At 41.8% G+C, this 22,912-nt stretch overlaps 1 protein-coding gene across 12 annotated transcripts in view; it reads left to right on the forward strand.

The window, feature by feature from the left end:
* The window catches only part of SUSD1 (sushi domain containing 1), a 52,385-nt gene that overhangs the window by 27,260 nt on the left and 2,213 nt on the right, over nucleotides 1–22,912 (forward strand). For 7 of the 12 annotated variants that reach the window (XM_055790883.1, XM_055790884.1, XM_055790882.1 and 4 more), the window contains 4 exons: nucleotides 12,577–12,670; nucleotides 13,698–13,953; nucleotides 17,730–17,769; nucleotides 21,094–21,187. In XM_055790883.1, the coding sequence (XP_055646858.1) occupies nucleotides 12,577–12,670; nucleotides 13,698–13,953; nucleotides 17,730–17,769; nucleotides 21,094–21,187 (484 nt within the window). Of the gene's footprint in view, nucleotides 1–12,576; nucleotides 12,671–13,697; nucleotides 13,954–17,729; nucleotides 17,770–21,093; nucleotides 21,188–21,717; nucleotides 21,752–22,912 lie in introns of all 12 variants that reach the window. The other 5 variants (XM_055790880.1, XM_055790881.1, XM_055790887.1 and 2 more) reach the window with 5 other exon arrangements.

A 22,912-nucleotide genomic window follows, 5' to 3' on the forward strand; every position in this document is an offset into this window, starting at 1 on the left:
TTTTTAACAAATGCACAGTCAGTTGGTCTGTTTCCTCAGCTGGGGGCAAATCCTGATGTTGTGTCTTCTTGACTTCCACACACTTCCTGCATTTTGAGAGTTCAGGAAATCTTAACTGTGGAGTTTCAACTACTGTGAAGAGACATGTCCCAGATGATTGCCTTCCTGACAGATTCAATTTCCTGGCAGGGATAGTGTAAATTCTTTAAAGTCTGTTAAGGAATACAATAAGCATATAAATGCTAGCTATAAGTGTGGGGTTTTTTTTAAAAAAGGAAGATTAGTAAATGTATGTTAAGAAAGCTACTTTCTTATATATTCTTATATATATATATATTCATGAATATGAATGAATATTACATATTCAGATCAATCCTGAATATCTATATCTCTATTTACATCTACATATCTCTTTAATAGAGATACATCTGTAGTATTTCTAAAGAAAAAAGCAAGAACTTGGGACTTAAAAGCCTGCTTTTCTCCCTGGCAAGTAGCATCCTTTAAAAATAGTTCTGTGCTGAGCATGAAGTTGGTTTTGCCCATCATCTTCTGGATGGTAAATAGAGCCTAGCAAATGCTTCATGGATCATTGAAATTCTGATCCTTTTGTACTTCCAGTAACAGGCATCTTGCACAGTCTTTTATGTCGTCTTAGCTTATTTTAGAAGAGCTCTGAGCATCTGTCTACTTGAGATAGGAAATAGAGTCAATTATGAAAAATGATTAGGCAGTGATCATATTTTAGTTTTAAGAAGATGGTAGCAAGAATGTCTTTTAGGCAAGAAGGAAGTTTGTTTCTGAAGGAAGAAAAGGAGTGTCTTGTGAGTGTACTTTTTCTCATTCGTTACTTCTGTTGGGATTATGCTACTTAGACATTGCTCTATTCCTTTTCCTTTTGAAGATCATTTATTAAGGCATGCTCAGACAAGACATTGTTCTTAATTGCATTATCTTTTTTCACATAAGAATTTTAGATGACTGAATTTTGTAAACCACTTTGAAGTGTTTGAAAACCAGAGTAATAGAGAAGGGCTAATGCTTTTGCTTCTAATAGCCTAAATAAGAGTAACATCTTCACTTGAGCCACATGAAAATACTACTGATACTTAAATCTGTTTGCGAGCTTTGCTTTGGGATAGATTCTTTATGATGGATATGACAGAATTGTGGTCTTTGGGAAGTTCATGAATGTCTACTTATTTACAGTGTCCAGCTAGTTATTTTTAGTTTAGACCACTGTGACCTAAGACATCATACTTACAAGGCAGAAAATCTCCTGGACACTAGAAACAGATCTTTTGTGCCTGAATTACTGGATTACATTTCCTTCTTGTAAAATAATTCATATTAGATTCAATGATGATTTCTCATTATCTCCTCTTGATTTATTGCTTAGAACCAGGGTGTTTTGAATTTGTTCAATGCTTACTGTTCAGGCATGCTGCCATGTCTTACATACTTGTGCATGCACTTTTCAGTGGGTTTGGGTAGGTTTGACCTTGAGCCTGTGTCCCTCACACGGTTGTGGTTCCTATGTTTCTCAGGTGCTGTTCTTTTTGTTTTGGTCCAGGATATACTTGCAGGCCATATACTCATGTGTGTATCCTCTCTCTCTCCATATGAACATGTAAGTCAGAAAGTAGGCTCACAAGCAGGGAGTCTAGAAAGGGTCTTGAAACAGAAGAATAAATTCCATTACATACTAGGTATAATCTTCTAGAGCCCTCCACTTCTGTCTCAGTATGTGAAAAACGTTCTACATTACAGATCAGGTTGTGATGTCTAGTTTGTTTGCCCGCCCATGAGTGTACACACACATAAAGGATACTTATTATCTTTTAATACTTGTTATTATTGTTCTGCTCTGTTGTATAATGGAAAAGATTTATACGTGTTCTTTCATATAGGGACTTCTTTAAGGCCTGGAAAAGAAGGGAAAAACCAAATCAGCTTTCCAGTGAGGAAATGAAAGACTGCTGGAGATGTGATCAGACAGCTCTTACTCTGACAGCACATCATGTACCTCCAGAAAGGCAGTCCATTATAGTGTGCGCCTTCAGAGCACCAGTACTGCAAAGAAGGGATTTCCTGATTTATGTAATGGGGAAAGGAGGATGATTAAAACCTAAACATGGTTTTATTTTTTTAATCTAGGGAGGAAATTAGCTGCCAATCCTGTAAACTCCTGCATACATATGATCATGCCTGCATTTTTGTATTTTTACGCACAGACTATTCAAATGTTTGATATTTAAGTTCATATGAACTACACTTCTTTTTCTGACTTCTTCATAGCAAGATTTTTTCTTAAATATTTGTGACGTCATGATCCATCTGATCACCACTTACCATTCTATTTACAAAGCAATTGATATAGGTGGCATAGTATGTGCTTTATAGCCAGTGCTTTACAAGCTGAACAAAATTATTTGCTTTTTTGTCTTCTCTGTCTGTGTGAATCAAGGGTTCTTTAGTATTACTTCAGGTAGTCCTTTACAGATTTGCAGTGATGTATCTGGATTAGCCTGCGTGTTGTCCTCAATTGGTTAGTATAACTAGCATTAAATAAGATTAATGAAATGTGAAACGGAAAAAAAGAATACAAAAATAGGCTACAACAGGGAGGAAAAGAGATTGTGAGCTCTTTTTCAGCTCTGAATTTGTGTGACTTTTTCATGTATACATTATTATCAATTGTTAAGATACAATCATATCATGATTGTATCACATATATGATTGTATCACATATCATAAAGTGGTTTGGGTTGGGAGGCACCTTTAAAGGTCATCTAGTCCAACCATCCTACCATGAGCAGGGACACCTTCGACTAGAGCAGGTTGCTCCAAGCCCCATCCAACCTGACCCTGAGCGCTCCCAGGGATGGGGCATCCGCCAGCTCTCTGGGCAACCTGTGCCAGTGGTTTTTTACCACCCTCGTTGTAAACAACTTCTTCCTTATGTCTAGCCTGAATCTACCCTCTTTTAGTTTAAAACCATTACCCCTCATCCTATTGCTAAAAAGTCTGTCCCCATCTTTCTGATAAGCCCCTTGTAAGTACTGAAGGGCCACAATAAGGTCTCCCCGGGGTCTTCTCTTCTGCAGGCTGAACCACCCCAAGTCTCTCAGCCTTTCCTCATAGGAGGGGTGCTGCAGCGCTCTGATCACTTCTGTGCCACCCTGGACACGCTCCAGCACGTCCATGTCTTTCCTGTGCTGAGGGCTCCAGAGCTGGATGCAGCACTGCGGGCGGGGGCTCAGCAGAGTGGAGCAGAGGGGCAGAATCTCCTCCCTCCACCTGCTGGCTGTGCTGCTTGTGATGCAGCCCAGGACACGGGTGGCTTTCTGGGCTGTGAGCGCACTTATCGGCTCGTGGCCGTGGCCGGCTTTTCACCTGCCAGTACCCCCAAGCCCTTCTCCGCAGGGCTGCTCCCAAGCCCTTCATTCCCAGCCTGTGTTGGTACCAGGGGCTGCCCTGACACAGGTGCAGGACCTTGTTGCGCCGGCCTTGTTGAACCTGGTGAGGTTCTCATGTGCTCATGGGGCCACTTCTCCAGCTTGTCCAGGTGCCTCCGGATGGGCTCCTGCCCCAGGGGCATCAGCCGCACCACTCAGCTTGGTGTCCTCAAGCTGATGACCTCCATCCCGGTAGTTTATTAAAGCTCAGCTGCTTACAGTTACACTTTCTGTTCTGCTAAGCTGCTGATAGTGCCGTCTTGCATTGCTTTTGATGTTACCTGTGCAATACAGCAAGACTTATGAAAGCAGTGAAGAGCATTAATAATACATCTGAAAACGACATGCCCCCCTCCCTTGGTGAGGAAGCAGGGAGACCCTCTCTGTTTGCACTCTGCCTGGCTCTAAAAAGTGATACTTGGGAAGCACTGAAATTTGTTGTTTTTCAGCACAGAGGAGCAGAGAGGGCCTTTGAGTCCTCAGCAGGGAAGGAGCAAACCAGCTGGGCAGCTGTGGCAATTCCAGTGTCGCTACATCTTACCAGCCTGCTTGCCGCCGTGTCCTGCCCACCCCATTGTGGAGCAGCACGCCGTGGTTTTCCCCTCCTGCAGCTCACCCCCAAGTGTGCCCTGTGCCCCAGGGTCACTGTGCTGGGGGCTCCAGGTCTTGCTGTATGAAAATGCCAGTGCCAGCGAGCGCCCCTGTCAGCGTGACAGCTGCAGCCAGCGTGCTCTTCCACAACCTGCCACTACCAGCAGTTAAACTGATTTCCAAACAGTTTACTTCCGGAGGATGTGTCACAGGAGAGAAAAAAAGACGGAGCAAAAAGAAGGGGTGCATTTCTTTCTGCCTTTTAGTTGAAAAAGCACTTTGGGGAGTTTTCCCTGATCCAGTTTTCCTCCTGTGCCGTGGCCGGGTACAGTGTCAGCGCCTTCATCTTGGTGCATCTGGACAGCTGCTGGTCCCCTGTGCCACGCGTCCTGTCCCGCCAGCTCCAAGTCACGCAAAGGGCGCCTGCGCTCTGCTGAGGTCGGGGTGGAAGGCAGCGCCGCAGAGCTGGGAGCACAGGCGGGGGATGTAGGAAGCAGCTGCCGCTGCAAGGCTGGATGCTCACCCTGCAACTCCAGCTCAGTGCAGTGCCCCTCTGCCCCCCAGGCGAGGTCCTGACATCGGCTTAGGAAGTGGGGTGGGAGCAGTGCTGGCTGTTTGCAGGATCCCAGCACAGAACTCTGTAGCTGAGGTTAGGATGCTGTCGCACCAGGTCCACGTTTGTGGAAATGCCAAGCGCGCCCCTAAGCCAGGCACCCAGAGCAAAGAGCACCCGGCTGCCATGCTGCAGGCAGACCCTGAGCACCTCTCGCTGGGTCTGCAGAACAGCAGTGATGAAAACTCAAGCGTTTCGTAGGTTGTATTTCAGAGGTTAGACTTGTGTTCCTGCGGTCACAAGGGCCAGGTGCCACAGGAAGGACCAGAGGAGATGACGGCGGATGGCAAGCCATAGAAATGTTGGGGTAGGCCTGAGCCGGGAGATGTGGTTTCGCGAGCCAGTTTGATCCACGTGGCAGCATCGTCAGGTTGGGGCGTAGAGTGAAGAGGAGCGACGTGACAGACTAGCCGTGTGCCTGCTGTCCCATCCTGTCCCGGGGCTGCTGTGCCCTGTGCCTCTGCCGCGGACCTGGTGTTTCCGCCTGCCTGGCAGCCCCTTCTGCATTCCCCTCTCTTTCCCTGTTGTGCAGCTAATACCAAAAACATGACTTGTCCCTGCCTGGCCACGTGTCAGCGTTTTGTGTCGCTGTGGGGCAGCCAGTGGCCAGTGCAGCCTGGCTCTGATCTTGCTCTGCTTTTCCTAGGCTTGCTGCAAGCCCCCTCCTCCCTGGGTGGTCCCGTGGGCTCTACCCTTGGGAACCTGAGGGCATTGCTCTGCCTGTTGCTGTGCCTCAGGGGCAACACGCAAGCATCATGCAGTCTGGAAATGGCCCGTACAAGAAAAAGCAAGTTGTAGGCAGATTGACTCTTAAGAGAGGAGTCCGTCAGCTTAAGCAACGCTAGCAGGCTGCAGAGAGAGCCGTTCAGCATCGTGGCCCATCCACAGTGGTATCGCGGCAGCTACGCACTCCCCGGCTCGCCTTGCCCCGTGTGCTGGGCACAAGCTCTCAAGGCTGGCTGCAAGACAGGCCCTCGGCCTTGCTGCAGGGCTTGCGTCAGAGGTGGCACCGAGCGCGCTCCCGACTCCGCACGCCGCCTGGCTGCCCCCTGAAGCTGCCCACCATCTGGAGCTTGGCCCATGGGAGCGCTGCTGCAGAGACCCCCATGTGTGGCCAGGGGGGCTCTTCCCCTCAAGGGAGGCCCGTGTGCCCAGTTTCCCTCTCGGACGGTGCTGGGTGCCCTCCCCAGGCTGGGCTGGGGTGCAGGACCTTGCTGCTGCAAAGCCGCAGCAGTGGCTGTGTGGTGTCAGCTCTCCCGGCACGGGCCTGGGACGGCTCAGCTAGTCACACTGGCTTTAGAGCAACCGGTAGGGAATTTCACATTTATGGAATTATTGTGGCACGAGCACTTCAGCGCTTCATTTCTCTTCTCTTCCTTTTAATTTTGTCTCATAAGCTCGTCTAGTCTCCCTGTTCAATATTGTCAGCTCTTCCTCTCGCAAGAGAACGCCTGAGCTTGCTGCCTGCTAGCAGAGACCAAGCATGTAGCTCAGCGCACAGAGATCTGGGGTTTAAGAGGCTCCTAGAAAACACGCGTTCAAAGGCTCGCTCCCGAGGGATGCTGACTGGTGCCACCTCCGAGGAATTTCAGGCTACGCCTAACCTGCTGGGACACCACACCCATTAGCCCAGGACCTTCTGTGTTAATAAACCCCAAGCGATGTACACCAAGCAGCACGCGCCGCGGCAGGCAGGGTCACCTTCTGTGTGCCACACACCACGCGCCCTGTGCGATGCCTTTCCCGGAACCAAAGCAGCCCCCGAGGGCGGCTACGGCTGATGCTGCCCCGGTCGCTCCTCTGCCAAGCGGCAACGCTGCCCTGGCCCTGCCTGCCTGTGGCAAGCCCTGACCTCAGGGGGACAGCAGGTGTTTCACTATCTGGATGCGCGAACAGCCACGTGAAGCTGTGGGCCCAGCTTCACTTTTGCAGATACGAGCCAAAAGTTCTTCCGTGCAGGCACAGGGGTTGGCCCTGAGCTGCAGGTGGGGTGAGGTGTAGCTGCCCTTACCATCGCTCAGCCTGTTCTTCCCTTGGGTGATTAAATAAACGTCGTTTTCCGTTGCATCACTGCCTGCAGGTGCTCCCCTTCATTCAGCCTGGTGCCCTAGGAGTTAAAGTAGGCTGAAGAAGAACAGGATTTCACAGGGCACTCAGGCTGTCCCGGCATTTCCCTGGGACACAGGGTTTACCTCCAGCCACGGACGCAAAGAAGCTCCGTTCTGCTTCCCCTCACGAGAGCCACGGGTGAATCGTTGGCCTTTACACAGCTCCGGAAAACAGCACCTCGGCAAAAACTGCACACCATTGCTGTGCCGGGATTTCCGAGAAAAGTTCTCGTGAGCTGCGTTGTGTCGCTAAAGGGCGGAGGGTGAAAACGAAGCTGCTGAAGGGTGCTCAGATGGAAAGCTGAGGTGCCTGCAGGATGCTTTTGCTGTGGCTGCTTTCTCCGCTTCCAAAAGTTTTCTCGGTGCTCACACTCTTGAGCAAGGGAGAACGGCAGCCCTAGAGGGAACCTCCTGTTTGCCTTGCCAGTGACATTAGGCAAGAATCTCCACCCCTTGTCAGCCTCACTGCAGCCCCTGGGGCTTTGCAGAGGAAGGAGCCCACAGCGCTGCTCTCGGAGCTCTGCCCTGCCTCCACGCTCGCTTCTGTAGGTGGATGCCCAGGTGCGGGCTGCAGCTTGAGCCACTACCGTTTCAGGGCCTTGCTCTGACACACAAAGCGCGTGTTGCTGCATGAGCTGGCTTCACGTCTGCTGCATGGCTGCGATTTACACCAGCTTGTGGGCATGGTGGCAGCTCGCTTGATGGTATGTGGAAGACTGAGACGTCCCAGTCAAGATCCCCTAAACCACGTTTCCCTGCTTTCATCTTCCCTTCCTTTGCTAGGAGCATTTCGCTTCAAAGACGTCCTGGCCTGGGGAGTACTTTCCCTACGAGAAAAGACTTCTTGTAAAGCAGAGTTCAGTCTCACACGGTGAGGAGCCAAAGCTGCAGGAGGCAAAGCACACCAGTGCAAGCAGAGCTGCCCTGGCTGGTGGCACGGCACCGGGCACTAGCTCCATTTTTACTGTCTGCCTTGTTGAATTCATGCCTTTCCTGTGATGAATGGCATGGTGTGACATTCAGCCACAGACAAGGAGAACAAAGGCTGCAGTCAGCAGAGGGAATCATATGAGTGGGGTTTCCAGAGATGATCAGTCTTTAATGAAGATTTAAGTGATTCTTTTATGTGGATGTGAAATATTTAACCTCCTTCCTTCCTTCTCTTCGTGAAGTGATGTCTTTCTCCAAGTTAAATATCTCTTCTCGCTCTTTTTTGAAGCAATTATACTGTCATATATATAGTGCACTTTAATTACTCCTCAGACAGCAATACAAATGGTAAAAAAAACCCTTCTCTATTTTGTCAATATCTCTACTTTTTTTTTTTTTTTTTTTTTTTTTTTTTTAATGTACAGCAGTGATTTTGACTTCCTTGTTTTAAAATTTAGTAGAAAACTTTTCGGACAGAAAGCCCTCAAATTACCTTAAACCCCACCCCCTTGGTTGCCAGAAATGCCAATCACACAAATGATGTCATTTCTGCAAAGGTTTGTTTCAGTTAGAACTTAACCTTTAGAGGAATTTTTGGGCTTACTTCCCTGAACTTGGGAAGGATTGCCATCTGGTTTTGGATAAAGCTGTGTCTTTATCACAAAATTATGTAGGAAAGCTGTAAAGAGGACTATACTGGCACCAAGTAAAGTTTTTTTAATGAAATATAAACAATTTAGTTTAACAAACTTTGTGCCTGTGCATATATAGGGTGGGACAGGAATGGATTTGAACATTCATTTTTGACCTGTTTATGTGTAGGAAACTTATGTTTGATGCCTGCATTATACATCCAAATGTAAGTAGTACAGTGTTGTCCTGGAGTTATAGCTTCAAAACTGTACAAAAGGTCAGATGACAGAAAAGGCATTAAGTATTCCTGTTACCAGTACTGGAGAATTTACTGGAGAAAACATGGAAGTTATCTGTGTTCCGTGTATTGTGGCAGTTTGCATGTCAAGTCCTCAGGCTGCAATGGTAAATAGTACTGGCAAACCCCAGGGCTTTAAAACAGGAAGTAAACAGCTCATTTCCAGGATTAAAGGAAGAAAGGTAGCTGTTCCATTGTAAAATGCTTTCATGGTATCTAATACTGAACTGCTTCCAACTTGGTAGCTTTTACTGAAGAGCATGATTATAGTATAACACCAAGCAGGCTTTTGCTCCAGCATTGAGGCGTGTGCTGTTCCCCTGTGCTGTTGCAGTGATAGGCACTTCCTGGCATGCACTTCTTTCCTATAGCCTGACTTCGTGCTCAGAGGGAGACTCAGCAGCTGGATTCTTACTGTAAAAAACGAGCCTGAATATGAAATGTCCGAGTGATAGTAACATAGCACTGCTATGACAAGGAAGTGCTTCAAGTGGGACTATCTTGGGATATACTTGCATTTCTTGCTATGTTCTTCTGCGTTTTCCTGGTGCTGCTACAGCTATGTTGGTCTGTTCTGCTGGTGAAGACTTTAAAAAATCCAAAAATCTTTTAACAAAGGCAAGGTGCTAGCAGTACCTAAACAGACTGGAGGATCTTGTTTTCCTCTCACAGCCCACCTAGTGCAAGTCCTCATTTCTGCATAGCATTCTCCCTTTCCCTTACTACTTTGCATTGGTGCAAGTTGTTCACTTCTCCTATTAAAACAGGCAGATTGTTTTCAGTGTACTTGATGTTTGTAGTAATCAGTATTTCTTACCAGCAACTGAAAATGGCAAAAGACTCCAGGCTTTAAAAGGACTGTGCTTTTTTTCAGATTTTGCCCTCTTTTGCCCACTTACTAGGGTTGTCAATACTGGATGGCTATTTATTTTCATGTTTTGCATTTTTCCTGTCAAATTATAGAAAATTAAAAAATGTAATTGTTACAAACTTAGCAGTCTTTTTGTCCCCTATTCCCCCTTGCACTGCTTATCTGGAAAAAAGATGCTGTTGCATGCAATGCACATTCTGGCTGGCATTGAAGAAGAAATTCCCAGGTTTTTCCTGGAAATAGGAAAATTCTCAAGAGAAATCAATAATTTCACCAGTGTCTCCTGCTGGTATTGGATGCCAAAGCAAAGGAAGATAGGGGAAATACACCAGATGAATATACCCTGACATGTATTTGCCTGTCACCCAATCCACTAGCAATGTTCGCACTGAGGAACCACTGAAGTTAAAGGAGGGTTTACTGTTAAGGTTTGCAAGATGCAAAGTACATAAAGATTGGATGTCAAATATTATTTGTTCATTTACTTCATTCGGATAGAAATAGATAAATTTTAAAATTATCTGCATTTGCAGAAGTATTGAGAAGACCCTCCAAAGTAAAGACCATTTCCTGTTCTTGCAGGCAGCCATGCAATGCACTTCATTAACTCAAAACTATCTGAAAGGGTTTTCTGCCCTGCCTGTATTAGAGGGAAGCCACTGTAGGACACTAAGGCTTTGCTAGATATGAATCTTATTCTCATTTCAATCCTAAACATTTATAGCTGGTTTCTTCACTGGTGGTTCACCCATAGCCTGGTTTTGAAGAGGATCTGGTAAAGGGAACTACCAGAGCCATTCATTTGGCTGAGTAAGCTTTCAGGAGGTCCTCTTCAGGATGCTTTTTGCCAAGAGCATAGTAGGGTTTTTCACGCTAGGGATGCTTGTATGGACTGTTGTCCTTATTTTGGGTCCACTGTGCTTAAGCTGTTCCTTTCCCATATTTTATCTGTTTAAAGCACAGATCATGTAGGCTTTCAAATAGGCTCCAAAGACAAGGTTTTGATTTTCTCGAATAAGGCAGTTTCTCCCTTATTTGAATCTTTCTTGTAGTCATCCTCTGCACTGGTTTCACTTAGCTCTGTTGGACTGGTGACTGGAATTTGAGACACTGATCACACCCAGGCCTTTTGTACCTCTGGTGGTACTATCCTAGTGTTACAGAAATCTGTTTTTTAGAGTAGCCTTTTCTTTTCCTTTTCTTTTCCTTTTCTTTTCTTTTCTTTTCTTTTCTTTTCTTTTCTTTTCTTTTCTTTTCTTTTCTTTTCTTTTCTTTTCTTTTCTTTTCTTTTCTTTTCTTTTCTTTTCTTTTCTTTTCTTTTCTTTTCTTTTCTTTTCTTTTCTTTTCTTTTCTTTTTTCTTTTCTTTTCTTTTCTCTTTTCTTTTCTCTTTTCTTTTCTTTTTTCTTTTCTTTTCTTTTCTTTTCTTTTCTTTTCTTTTCTTTTCTTTTCTTTTCTTTTCTTTTCTTTTCTTTTCTTTTCTTTTCTTTTCTTTTCTTTTCTTTTCTTTTCTTTTCTTTTCTTTTCTTTTCTTTTTTTTTTTCTTTTCTTTTCTTTTCTTTTCTTTTCTTTTCTCTTTTCTTTTCTTTTCTTTTCTTTTCTTTTCTTTTCTTTTCTTTTCTTTTCTTTTCTTTTTTCTATATTTTGGTGACTAACACTCATTCTGAGATGTACTAATGTGCTCTTCTAACTACTCAAAGGAACTAAGAATATATGGCAAAAAAATCTCGTTAGCAGCCCCAAGCGTAATACCTTTTACTTTGTACTGTTGAATTTCATCCCATTTCTGCATACAGCAGCTGTAAAGGTGATTCTTCTTGCATAATTTCTCTATACTGTATTTGTTTTACAGTAACATTGTTTGAGCAACAGTATTAATCTGTATGCACCTGAATTTTCCACTACAATTGTTGACAAAATGACAGACTTAAGTACTTTATTTTGTTTAGTCTTGGAGGGACTCCTCTAATAACCTTCCTGCACCTCAGTACTTCTGCTTCCAACATGCTATATTTTGCTAGATCCCTATTTACTAGTTACTTACCCACTTAGTTTTTCTACCAAACCTCATTCTGTCCTGCTGAACTTATGATTTTTTATGTTTCAGCATATATGTGCAGCTACCTTTATTCCACTTGTTTGAAAAATCTATGCATCTCAGCAAGATTTTGCCTGATGTGACTTGACTTTGGCAAATCTGCATTGGTTTTCTTTTATTTGTCTCCATGACACTGATTATTCTTGGTAATGGTGCTCTAAAGCCTTTATTTTCTATACCTAGGCACTACATTTGTTACTCTTCAATCATCTCAGCAGCTTGATAGACAGTTTTCAGTCATACATGTAAATATCTGTGATAGTTCTTTTGGACTTCTAGGGTAGAGGTAGACATTATCTGTGCTTCACATTCTGCCCTCTTGGTTGTGCACACTGAAGCTCTTTTCGTTTTTGCTTCCAGGCTGATAGTGGTGTGCAGTTGTCATCATTGCCATTGAAATTAGAGGCAGAAGTGCTTGTTCAGTTTTGGCTTTGATGCAAATTCCCACTAAAACAAATTAGAGTTTTGTACCCATATTGAAATCCAATTTAAGGGGCTGGATATTGCTAGCTGACTGTGAGCAGTAACTAAGGAAGTTGCCTTCTTGAAAGTGCTTTTGGCACCTATAGATTCTCCTTTATTCATAGCATTTTATTTCTTGTAGTGGGCTGTGTACCCAGAGTTTCATCTTTTTCTTCTTGACCATTTCAGTTAGGCTAATAAATAATACTGCTTCTTTTAACAAATCTTTCCTTTCTCATTTCACTGTGGTCTACTGCTGTTGTGGGGCATCTTTCTTTTTCCCACCTAGCAGATATACTTCAATACAGGGGTCTGAGTTGGCGCTGCCATGCCATCATGCTTGTATTTGCTCTGTATTTTTCTTGACCAGACTATTTATGTTGCTTGCAGACTTTAGCTGTCAGAGTTTGAGGCTTAGTTAACAAAGGAAGTTTTGGGGAAAGAATAGCTAGAAACCCTCATGCCTGAAATACTTCAAAACCCTCTCTGAAGCACTGGTATTTGTTTACTTTCTAGATCCCCCTTTCCCAGACATAGAATTTGTTGCAGTAAAAGGTTCTGCACCCTTGCTCAGACTACGGAAAGCAGAAGATCAAAATGGACCGATCAGGTTTGTCTCTATGCAGTTTTACCCTTCAAAAAACATTCTGCAGGTTTATGTTACTTACATATTGGAACTTTTTCTGGGGGTCAGATTATTTTTGTTAGCAATGGGAGAAAACTTAAGATGTAACTCCCAGTTTCTCCTCCATCAGCAGAGTAATATTTTGTTTCAGACTTTTCCCAGCTGGAACAAAATTCTCGTTTTGGTAATTGTGAGTTTTCACTGTTGATTTTTAGTTTGTTTTTTTTCCTTTATCCACAATGCAGTCAGAGTAGATTTTTTTGGATGGATCCAACCACAGCTCTACTCATGTGGTTTTTCTGTTCCCACAAACTCATGCAGCCAGTACAATATTTTTTTCTGGGACCCAGAGGAAACGGTGAACAATGTCTGAAGTATTGTTTTCATATTAGTGTGTTACTACCAAAATATGTTTCTAGATAAAAAGGATGTACGCCTTACCAAGTGATGTTGGTGGTAGAAGGAAAAGGTGGTTGTAACAAAACATTTCACCAAAGAAAATATTTGAAAGCTTATAGTGTTTCAGCAAATTACTAGTGTAACAGCTCTGATCATTATCCTTCCTATGGTTGGATACCAAAAATTAAACGTTGTTTTGAGAGGTCTGAAGGCAGATTTGATTAATTTTTTATAAATGGTACCTGTCCTGTCCTTCTTTAAACAGAAGAAGTCTTGTTTCTGGGAAATGATCAATAATAATCTGAACTTACGTGTCAGATGACAGAAGCAAGAGATGGCCTCCAATAACTCAGTTCAATGCTATTCTGAACATGAATAAATATGTAAAGTTAATGTCCATGTGATGAGGAGAACCATCTTTAGGCTGTGCTGCTTTTTGTTCAAAATGCAATGGAACACACAGAGACAAATATTTTAGTGAAAGAAACATTTGTGTTGGATATTGTTAATAAAAAGCAGTAAAGAGCAGTTAATAGAAAAGACAATTAATGAATGTCTGATGCTTAGTACATTGAAGTGAGGGCTAATGTTTACTTTTTTTGTTTCGCTCTAGTCTTTATCAAGTGATTGTTCTTCCTCTGGGTTTGCAAAGCACTTTTATTTGTGACTCCTTTGCTGCTGCAGCTTTCTTTAGTAACACCACTGATGTTAAAGGATATGTGGCAGCTGAATTTCAGGCGAAGGATGTTGCTGATAACATGTCCATTGCTCTTGGAGACAGACATTACTACGGGAAGTTTTATAATGCTCCTTTAAAGCTGGGAGAAGAGTATTGTGTTTTTTTGAGAATAATAAGTGAGTGGAATAAGGTAATCGATGCTTTAAAACCTTTTCTTTATACCTGTTGAATGAAACATTTCTGGGGAAACAAGAGGAAAATGTTAGCATTGTGTTAAAATTTTTTATGATGTTACAAGAATCTGTTAGGCAGAACGAAGCAAGGAAGCCTGCAAAAACTGATCTGTGAGTCACTTGTAAATAGTTCTCTACAAATTTGGAAGCCTACACCCAAATCTCAGTAAATTAAAACATCTTGTATTGAGAAATGTAACTCTGCCTCAGTCCAAAGGGAGTGAAATAAAAGAAGTACATGTAATAGCTGTTACTGGTATTTTACTAATCTGTGCAGCACATGTTTTGTGTGTCATCTACTTTAACAGTGATCTAAGTTTTCATAGCCCAGATAAAGTAATTTCTGAACCTGATACAAGGCTGTTGTTTCTCACAAATTTTTAATTAATTGTGTGAGGGAAGTAGGGGAATTACACATGACAGCATAAGTAGTGTCATTAGGCCAAAATATACTGGAACCTGGACAAGTAATATTTTTGAAAAAATATACTCTGTGGAGCAGGATTGTTAATGAGTCAAGTTTAGCTGCTTTAAGCACTCCTAAATACATTGTTGAACTCTGTTTATGTGTCCTTGGCTTTTATGCATTCTTTTCCCTAGCAGTTTCCCTTCAATATTTGCTGATACTGGGGAACATTTCCTATTGTTACTTGTGTTGAGGTTTTTCTTGCACAAAACAGTGCAGATTGCTTATGCATCTCTGCCAGCTGTTTGTTAAACTGCTTCTAAGTTACATTATTCTTTCTGTTTCATGTAGATTATTTCCTGATGTTTCATGTCTAGCATTGCTAGATGTATTTTCTAGGCCACTGATTTAATGGAATGTTATTACTGCTATTGGTACAAGTCACTCTTTGCTTCCCTCCATTTAGAATGCAACAACTTAATACACACTTTCCTGCTTGGCTTTTGTTACATGATGAAGTACGTAAAGTTACATACAGCATTTAGAAATCATTATTAGGATTGCAAATACCAAACAGCTTTGGTTCCCAGCTCTGCTCCATTGAAACGAAACTTATACCTGTGGCTCAAATATACTGGTTTATCTTCAATTCTCATGCCCTTGTATTTTGTGCAATTGGTGGTATTAAGAAGTTAAAGACAATCAGAGTTACAATTTGAGGGTTGTTGGGTTTTGAGCATTTGTTAAAATCTGCTAGGTAACTAAATTTGGATTCAAGAATTAATATTTAAAAGCCTGCTTTTTAATTTGCCTTCAATTATTGATACATGTGAAATGTATATCAGCATTTCTGTAGTGCATTTTATTTGTGAACACATTTCCATTTGAATATAGACACACTAGAAATATATGTCATAGACACCTAACTAGCGTTCCCATTACTGACTTCTATGTTCTGGCATCCTGCAGAGTCCCTTTTGGCTCCAGACCACTTCATGCTGAGAATGATACAATTTGTATCGTACATGCTGCAAAATCAGGGCATGGTTGTGACTTTGTTGCCATTATTCCTCAATATACCACACACATTTTCTTTGTGGTAAGGCGGGGGGAATCAAGTAAAGTTGTGTGGACACTTCAGCCAAGTAAGCTGTTCCGTTTTATTGAGTCCACATTAATTTATCCCTTGCTCAGATTTGGAGGTCATGAGAAAGATGTCTACTGTGCAATTTTTACTGTTGGTTTATTTTTCAAGGTGGAGGATTTAAAACACGTGTGTCATTTGTTTAGGACAGTCAGATGTGTTAAAAGACTGGTCAGGTGATCTGAGGAGATTGTTGGGGATGTACAAGGAAAGCAGTTAGGAAGTCAGAGATAAGGGAAATCACCATTTTTCATATTGATGAACTTGGCAATTGGATGATGGAGACCAAGGGAGGATTTGGGAACAAATGAGAATTTACTGTCATTATCATGAAAACAAATTGTCCACCCTTGGAAGTTTCCTTCTCCGTGAGGGATACTACTGATTAAATTACTCAAACCCATCTGGTACCTATTTTAATCTCCAGTGATTACTTTATGGATTCCATGCTGTGCAGAGCGCTGAGGCTCATTGTGAAGGGCAAGAACTAAAAAAGCTTATTGGGTTTAAACTTATTTGAGATTAATTTCTTTAGCATAGCTTTTGTTCAGGTTTTTTTTGGATGGTTTTTTTTTGGATGTTTGTGCATGTAACAGAAGTAAGAGCAAGGCTGTGAAAGGTGAAGATGATTTGCAGTCTTTTTAGGGGAAAAGCTATGACCTTTTTGGAACACTGGCATCAAAATGACCCCTACTATGAGAAGAGTCTGTTGAGATTAGCCTAATAAAAAGTCATCTGAGGGAAGTGAGGCAGAATGTCTTCTCTTTTCTCGAAATCTCTTTTTAAGTTTGCAGCTGTGGAAGGGGTTTCTATCTCTGGTTTAGTTATCTGTGAAGTACCTGTGAATATTCAGGTTGAAATAAGGACTTTGAAAGCCATGGATACTGAAGTTATTTAGAGGAGTAATTTCAATTATAACTTTCTGGAAAGGTGCTGATTCGTCAGATGAAAGGAATTATAATTTCATTTAGTATATAGTGCAGATCAGTGAACTTTGCTGCTTAGATTCCTGGGAGCTCTGTAACTTCTCTGATAAGCAGGAGATGGCAAACTAGGGCATGTCATGGAGGTAGCTATTTCAAGATGACGGCACTCACACCAGTGCCTCCAGGATCTGGCATCTGGTTGAGTTTTTAAATCCACCCTTGTTCTTTAATCTCCTTCTCCTAAGAGATTTTTGTCAGTTTTTTATCTTTTTAAATAAACAGAAAATTCCTTATAAAACATGAGTTTAAGAAGCACTGAGATTCCACAGTTCAGCATGCAGACACAAGTAAGATTAAGCATATAAACATGGCTTTGCCCTTTTTGCAAATGCCTCAAAATGTAGCCTTCAATTTCATAGAAACACTGTTATCCATAGCAACATAATACACGTTTCACCAAAACATGAGAAATATACATGTATGTATTCGATGAAAGTCTGTGAAAGTCATTTAGCAGAAAAGTATGTCTAGAAGCATTATCAAAATAGACTTCACAGTAATTATATGATAGACAGCAGAACTTTGAAGTTCTTGTGTGTGTGTGAGTGTGAAGTGCTGGGGTAAAAAAACTTTACAGGCACCAAAGCTTACTGTAAAAACACCAAACTTGTTAAACAAGTCTGCAAAAGCAGACCCCTGATAAACATTTATTCAACTACTGTGAAGATAAATTACTTCTATATTCTATAAATTATTCTAAATTCTATAAATTCTATAAAGTATTCTATAAAAACTGTTAAAAATTAGCAAACAAATTGTCATAACTGAAAAAAACCCACGTCCAGTATTTGAAAAACATGCCACTAAGTACCATATTTTAACATATACAGTCTACATGGGGGTAGAGTTAATACAGCATATTCAGCCTTATCTTAGCATTTCCTAAATTCTGAATTCTTATGCAAGCAGCTTCCAAAGATCCTTCCATTTTACTTGCATGCATAGTTTGTAGAAAGAAGGGAAGAGTGATGGTCTCAAAGAATAGAGCCAGCCTTTCATCAGAGCTCAGTCTCTAATCTTATCTTTATAGTTTATAATCTTTTCAGACAGGCTAGAGGCTGCTACCAGGGGAATAACAATCTCCATTCCCCATAGTAATAAAATACAGTATGTTGCGGATGGCTGCTCCTGCAGAGGATGTTAGTGAAAATATATTTCTTTCATGAGAAACAGTGATTTTTATGTTTTCATTTTCAGGTGAGGACACAGTCCTGTGCTGTCTGGGCACAAATTAAAAGTAAGTCAACTTTTCTTTCAATGAGAAAATGGAAGTTGTCGTGGCTTTGCTTGGCAGTGTAAACTAGTAATTGCTATAGCTGTTTCTTTATTTGCCACTAATGGTTGGTTGACTTTGAGGGTTGGAAAGGTTAGAGGCAGAAAATTTCCCTTTGGTCTTCCATTCTAATGCATTCAGTAGTCCAATCTAAAATGGATTCTCTGGCTTCTCCCTGGTTTTCAAGATTACTTTTTCTATGCATCACATCCAAGTCTTTACAGCAATTTTTGTGCATAAAGGATTTGAAGCACAGAAGATCTGAAAGTTTTAAGATAGTTCTATATTGGATTAAAGAATTTTTTAAAAAACACTAACATTTTCTACCTTTTAGAAGCCACATTATTTATTTTGGTAAGTTCAAGTGGTCATTGGAAAATTGTCCTGTTATGAACTTAGGAAAACAAAAGACACCAGGCAAAAATGAAAAGTATGGCTAATTTTTGTACTACTAAGTACACTTTCTTAAAAACACAATGGCATAACTTTAAAAGCCAGTGAAATTCTCAGTGTGCTTTTATCTTTGTTTTACTTTTTTGACTGTAAAATGTTTCCAGTGAATGAGTTTACCTCAGAGGGGTTTGGAATCCAGTAGACATCAAGTTTCCCTCCTTTCCACTGTGGTAGAAAGTGTTCTCTTCACCTATTTCATCATGTTTCAGCAAAAAGCAAACTTTCTCCTCTCCTGGCGAAGTGGCAGTGCTGGACTCCTGTGCAAACTCTAAATTCTGCTTTTGAGTTTAAAGATTCACATATTGGAGTTAGGAAATGTGGTGACACTGGAGAGTAGGACAGTACTTTGGAATACCAGTAAATCGTATGGAGCATGGAGTGCTTGAGGTGCATCTCCACTGTTCACAAAACCCACATTTGACTAGTGCTGTTACTGATCTTGTGGTGACAACTGTTTGTTTATTTCTAGGTTACCTTTTTTTGTGTACTTTCGAGATCTAGTTCGTGTTTCACCACACTTAGAGTATAATTCAGGCAGTTTGTGGTTGTGGAGACTAGGCTAAGATCAAGGATTCCCTGGGTTTGCAGGCTGTATTGCTAGAGCTATATAGGCAAGAGCAGTGAAATAACTGCAAAGGCAGACAACTGTCCTCTTCTGAATTTGTCATTTATCAGCTTGTAGATCTTTGTCAGATGCTGTCTTGTATATAGGTGGATTTTGGTTTTGAGATGAAAAGAATGGGCACTGGAAGATGGGAGTAGGACAGGTCAGGCCTTTGGCTTTCTGTTGTAAATCCATTTGCCTTTATATTCAATGGACTTCTAGCCACATGGTGTCCTTGGCCTAATGTACTTCTTCAGCTGGAAAGGCTGACAGTATTTTTGGCTTACTGAATCCTTTGAGGAGTATTTCTTAATTCATCTTGTGTGGAAGGCAAATCTGTAAATTAAATCCAAACCAAACGGGTCTGTTTCAGATGCCCTCTAGACAAAGCTACACATTGTGTGATAAATCATTGTCATAAAAAGTGCTAGAAAACTGTTAAAAGCATGCTTTCTTCTGTCATAAGGACATAAAATGAATTTTGAGGGTTTTCACCAAGTACACTCTACAGTGTGTAGGGAAGACTGTTCTGTCATTTTTATGGAGGGCTGACATCTGCCTCAGGGTTGCATAACTTGCTTATTGAAACTGGTATTACAGTGACATAAGGACAGATATAATTTTTACCAAAACTGAACATGCTTGTAGGTTGAACAGATTTTCCTTGTAGGGTCTCTGTCTGAAATTCTTTATTTTGCCAGACTCACAGTAAGTTTACAGGTGAGAGGTGTTGCACAGATACAAGATGCAGGCCTTGCTTCACTAAGAAGTGTTAGGCCAAGATGGTAAACTACTAATGTTCTGCTTAAGGGTCTGTATGATTTTTTGCGCTTCAGATCAGTTGTTAAGGGTGAATGCCCAGCCACCATTGTGCCTGTAGAATCATAGAATGCTTTGGGTTGAAAGAGACCTTAAAGATCATGCCACGGTCAGAGACAGCTTCCACTAGCCCAGTTTGCTCAAAGCCCTGTCCAGCCTGGCCTTGAACACTTCCAGGGATGTGGCATCCACAGCCCTCCTTGCTGCCCTACGGATCTTGAACTCCACCATTACATGGTCACTGCAGCCAAGGCTGCCCTTGAGCTTCACATTCCCCACCAGCCCCTCCTTGGTGGTGAGAACAAGGTCCAGCATGGCATCTCTCCTCGTTGACTCCTCTGTCACTTGGAGAAGGAAGTTACCAATGCATTCCAGGAACCTCCTGGATTGCCTGTGCCGTGCTGTGTTGTCCCTCCAACAGATACCGGGGTGGTTAAATTCTGCTGTGAGGACCAGGTCTTATGAATGTGAGGCTGCTCCCATCTGTCTATAAGGGCCTGATCTGCTCCATCCTCCTGACTGGGTTGGTAGCAGACCCCCACTATGTCACCTGCACCTGCCTTCCATTTAATTGTGACCCATAAGCTCTCTGTCAGTTCCTCACTCATCTCCAGGCAGAGCTCCATGTACTCCAGCTGGTCTCTGACATGTACATGCACTGTAGAGCTGGTCATTGGTGTACATTTGGATGAGCCAAAAAAAGAGTTCAGTTTAAGTAACAGAAGTTGCTTTTCTGATATTCAGGCACTGTGATTCTCAAGGTGGACGTATACAATAATTTCACTGAGTAAGTGACATTTTTGCAAGAATTTAAATTTTTACGAAAACATTAAATGCTCATGCTTGCAGGATTTAATAGCAAGTAATGCTGTGGAATATTGCAGGAATAAGAAACAGCGTCCTAGATGTCTGTGGGAAATCCAGTAAGAAATAGGTAACCTTTGACTAATGCTGAAAATGGAATAGAGGTGGCTGGAAGGGACTGAGTTTCGGGTTTCTTAAGTTACCTTCAACAGCAGGTTTTAGTAATTCAGGTTTTGACAGCATATCGCTGTAAGCCTTCTGTTCTGTCCCTGCGCGGCTTCTGGTATTACAGCCTTGGATAAGGCTGTCATTGCCAAGTTTGTTCCAATTCTGGCACTTGGACCAAAAAAAAAAAAAAAAAAAAAAGGACAGGAAAATGAGGGATGGAGAATTATAACCACTTCTGAGAAATACACCATTTAATCTTACTTCCTCAAGTGGACCGTAGCTCCTGGATAGTCAGCGCCATTACCGCTTGACTAAGGAGTTAAGTCCATCATCTGAGTTTTGTTGCAGTACTTCAGCTTTGAGCAGATTCAGTTGGTCAGTCAGCAGACTGAAGCTAAACTACTTGGTGTTTGTTTGAATTGTTTGCTACTTTCTTTCAGATTTATCACCCACTCTGCAATACATGAGTGCTGTTGGATTAGGGTCAGTTGCTGCTGTCTGCCTTATACTGTTCCTGTCATTCTCAGTGGCACGGTATGTAGTAACTCCAGTTTTTTAGTTCTCCTGTACAAGGCTTATGCGTTTTTCTTTTCAGATACTTTTTCTTGCCAACCTAATTAGTTTTAGGCCTCTTGGGTGGTTAGAAATGATTATTAAAGAGTTCCTTCAGTGGCCATTAATGCTGTCCATTGCTTTAACTGATGCCCTCTATATCTTAGCAGTCACTGGCAAAACATCTGAAAAGTATGGGGCTCATCTTAATAAAGGAAGGATTCAGACAGTGAGTAGCACCTGGAATTTAGCTCAAAGGTGTTTTGATTTAATAGTAACTAAATAAATGACATTTATTTACTCTGCTACTCTGGAAGTGCAGTCATGCCAACAGAAATGTTGAAGTACTTTTCTTATGTAAGGAACCAATTTCTAGTCTGCCCAACTTTATTCAAAAAGCCTAAAAGGATTGTTTTTCAGTAGCAGTTGATCTTTAGCTAAAGGCCACAATAAAAACATGTTAGAAATTTTTGAGAATTTGATTTCTTTCTGTTCCATGGTCCTTCATGCAGGGGCAGTAACTTTATGACTGTCTTCCTTTCAAAGGTAAAACAAATATGTGCCTTTAAGTAACTGTGAATGTCTGTGTTTATATAAAATCTCTCCACTGAAAAATGCATCTTTGTTGCTCTTCAAATATGTTTATTTCTAAGAGTAGCCTTCTGACTTACGTCCCTTGAAAGGTCAGGAGCCTCCAGCTGGGGGGCTGTGAAATCTAGAGCATTGATTGGTTAAGCTGCTTGTTTGGAATTTAGAAATAGAAGGACCTAGTCTTATACAGGGGTGGAGAAAGTAGGGTTATTTGGATTGTTTGCAGCTGTCTAAATTTCAAACCAGTTCTTACAATCTAAATTTCAAAATATCCAGGGTTGTTTTGGTTTTTTTTCTTCTTCTTTAATTGAAGAAAGGGGTCTCAGGATTCCCATGGCGATAGGATGCAGTGGTAAACTTAGGCTTCCAGTCTTGGGTTTTTTTAGATTTTTGAAAAACATTGTCAGAGTCAGCTTTGACATTTGAGGCAGAAGGGGCAATAACTGTCTTGGTGTCTAAACAAGCACTCCTGGCAGAGGGCTTATTGCAGGAGGAAAGGTGTCCCTGGGCTGTCATGGTGTGAGAGGCTCCTCAGTTATTTCAGTTTCTCTGGTGAAAATGTGAGAGAGGGATATAAATACTTCTCAAAACTGTCAAATCAATTAACAGCACAGTGATAGGAAAGCTATTTAAGATAATAGACAATATTGAAAGAATCATGTATGAGTATGAACCAATTGTGAATGAGTGTAGAGGAGACTAGGTCCTGAACTTCCATTTCAGTCTTCTTTTAAAAGGAGTGAGAACAAAAAAACCCCACAAAACCCAGGTGACATCCTTGGGGAGCTGCCTACATTGAGTACCTTTGACAGGTCATGGTGCAACGTTGGGGACCAGGACTTGATAACTGAACCAGTATCTTTTAGGCTTTTGATCCCATGTACAGAGAAATTCTTGAATTCATTCTCCTGCTTTAGAGAAGAGAATCCTTGGCAGAAGTTAAAGCTGTCCCATCCCAGTAGGAGGCAGAGAAGGGAAAACCCAGATGTCAGTTGTGATAAGACCCTTTACAGTGCTCACAAGAAGTAGCTGTAATGTTCATAAATAACAAATTCTCTTTTAGTTTTAAATAAGCAGCAGTTTAATGCATTCTGATAAGAATGTAATTTGAAAAAA

The sequence above is a fragment of the Falco peregrinus genome, chromosome Z, assembly GCF_023634155.1.
Source record: "Falco peregrinus isolate bFalPer1 chromosome Z, bFalPer1.pri, whole genome shotgun sequence".
Classification (NCBI taxonomy): domain Eukaryota; kingdom Metazoa; phylum Chordata; class Aves; order Falconiformes; family Falconidae; genus Falco; species Falco peregrinus.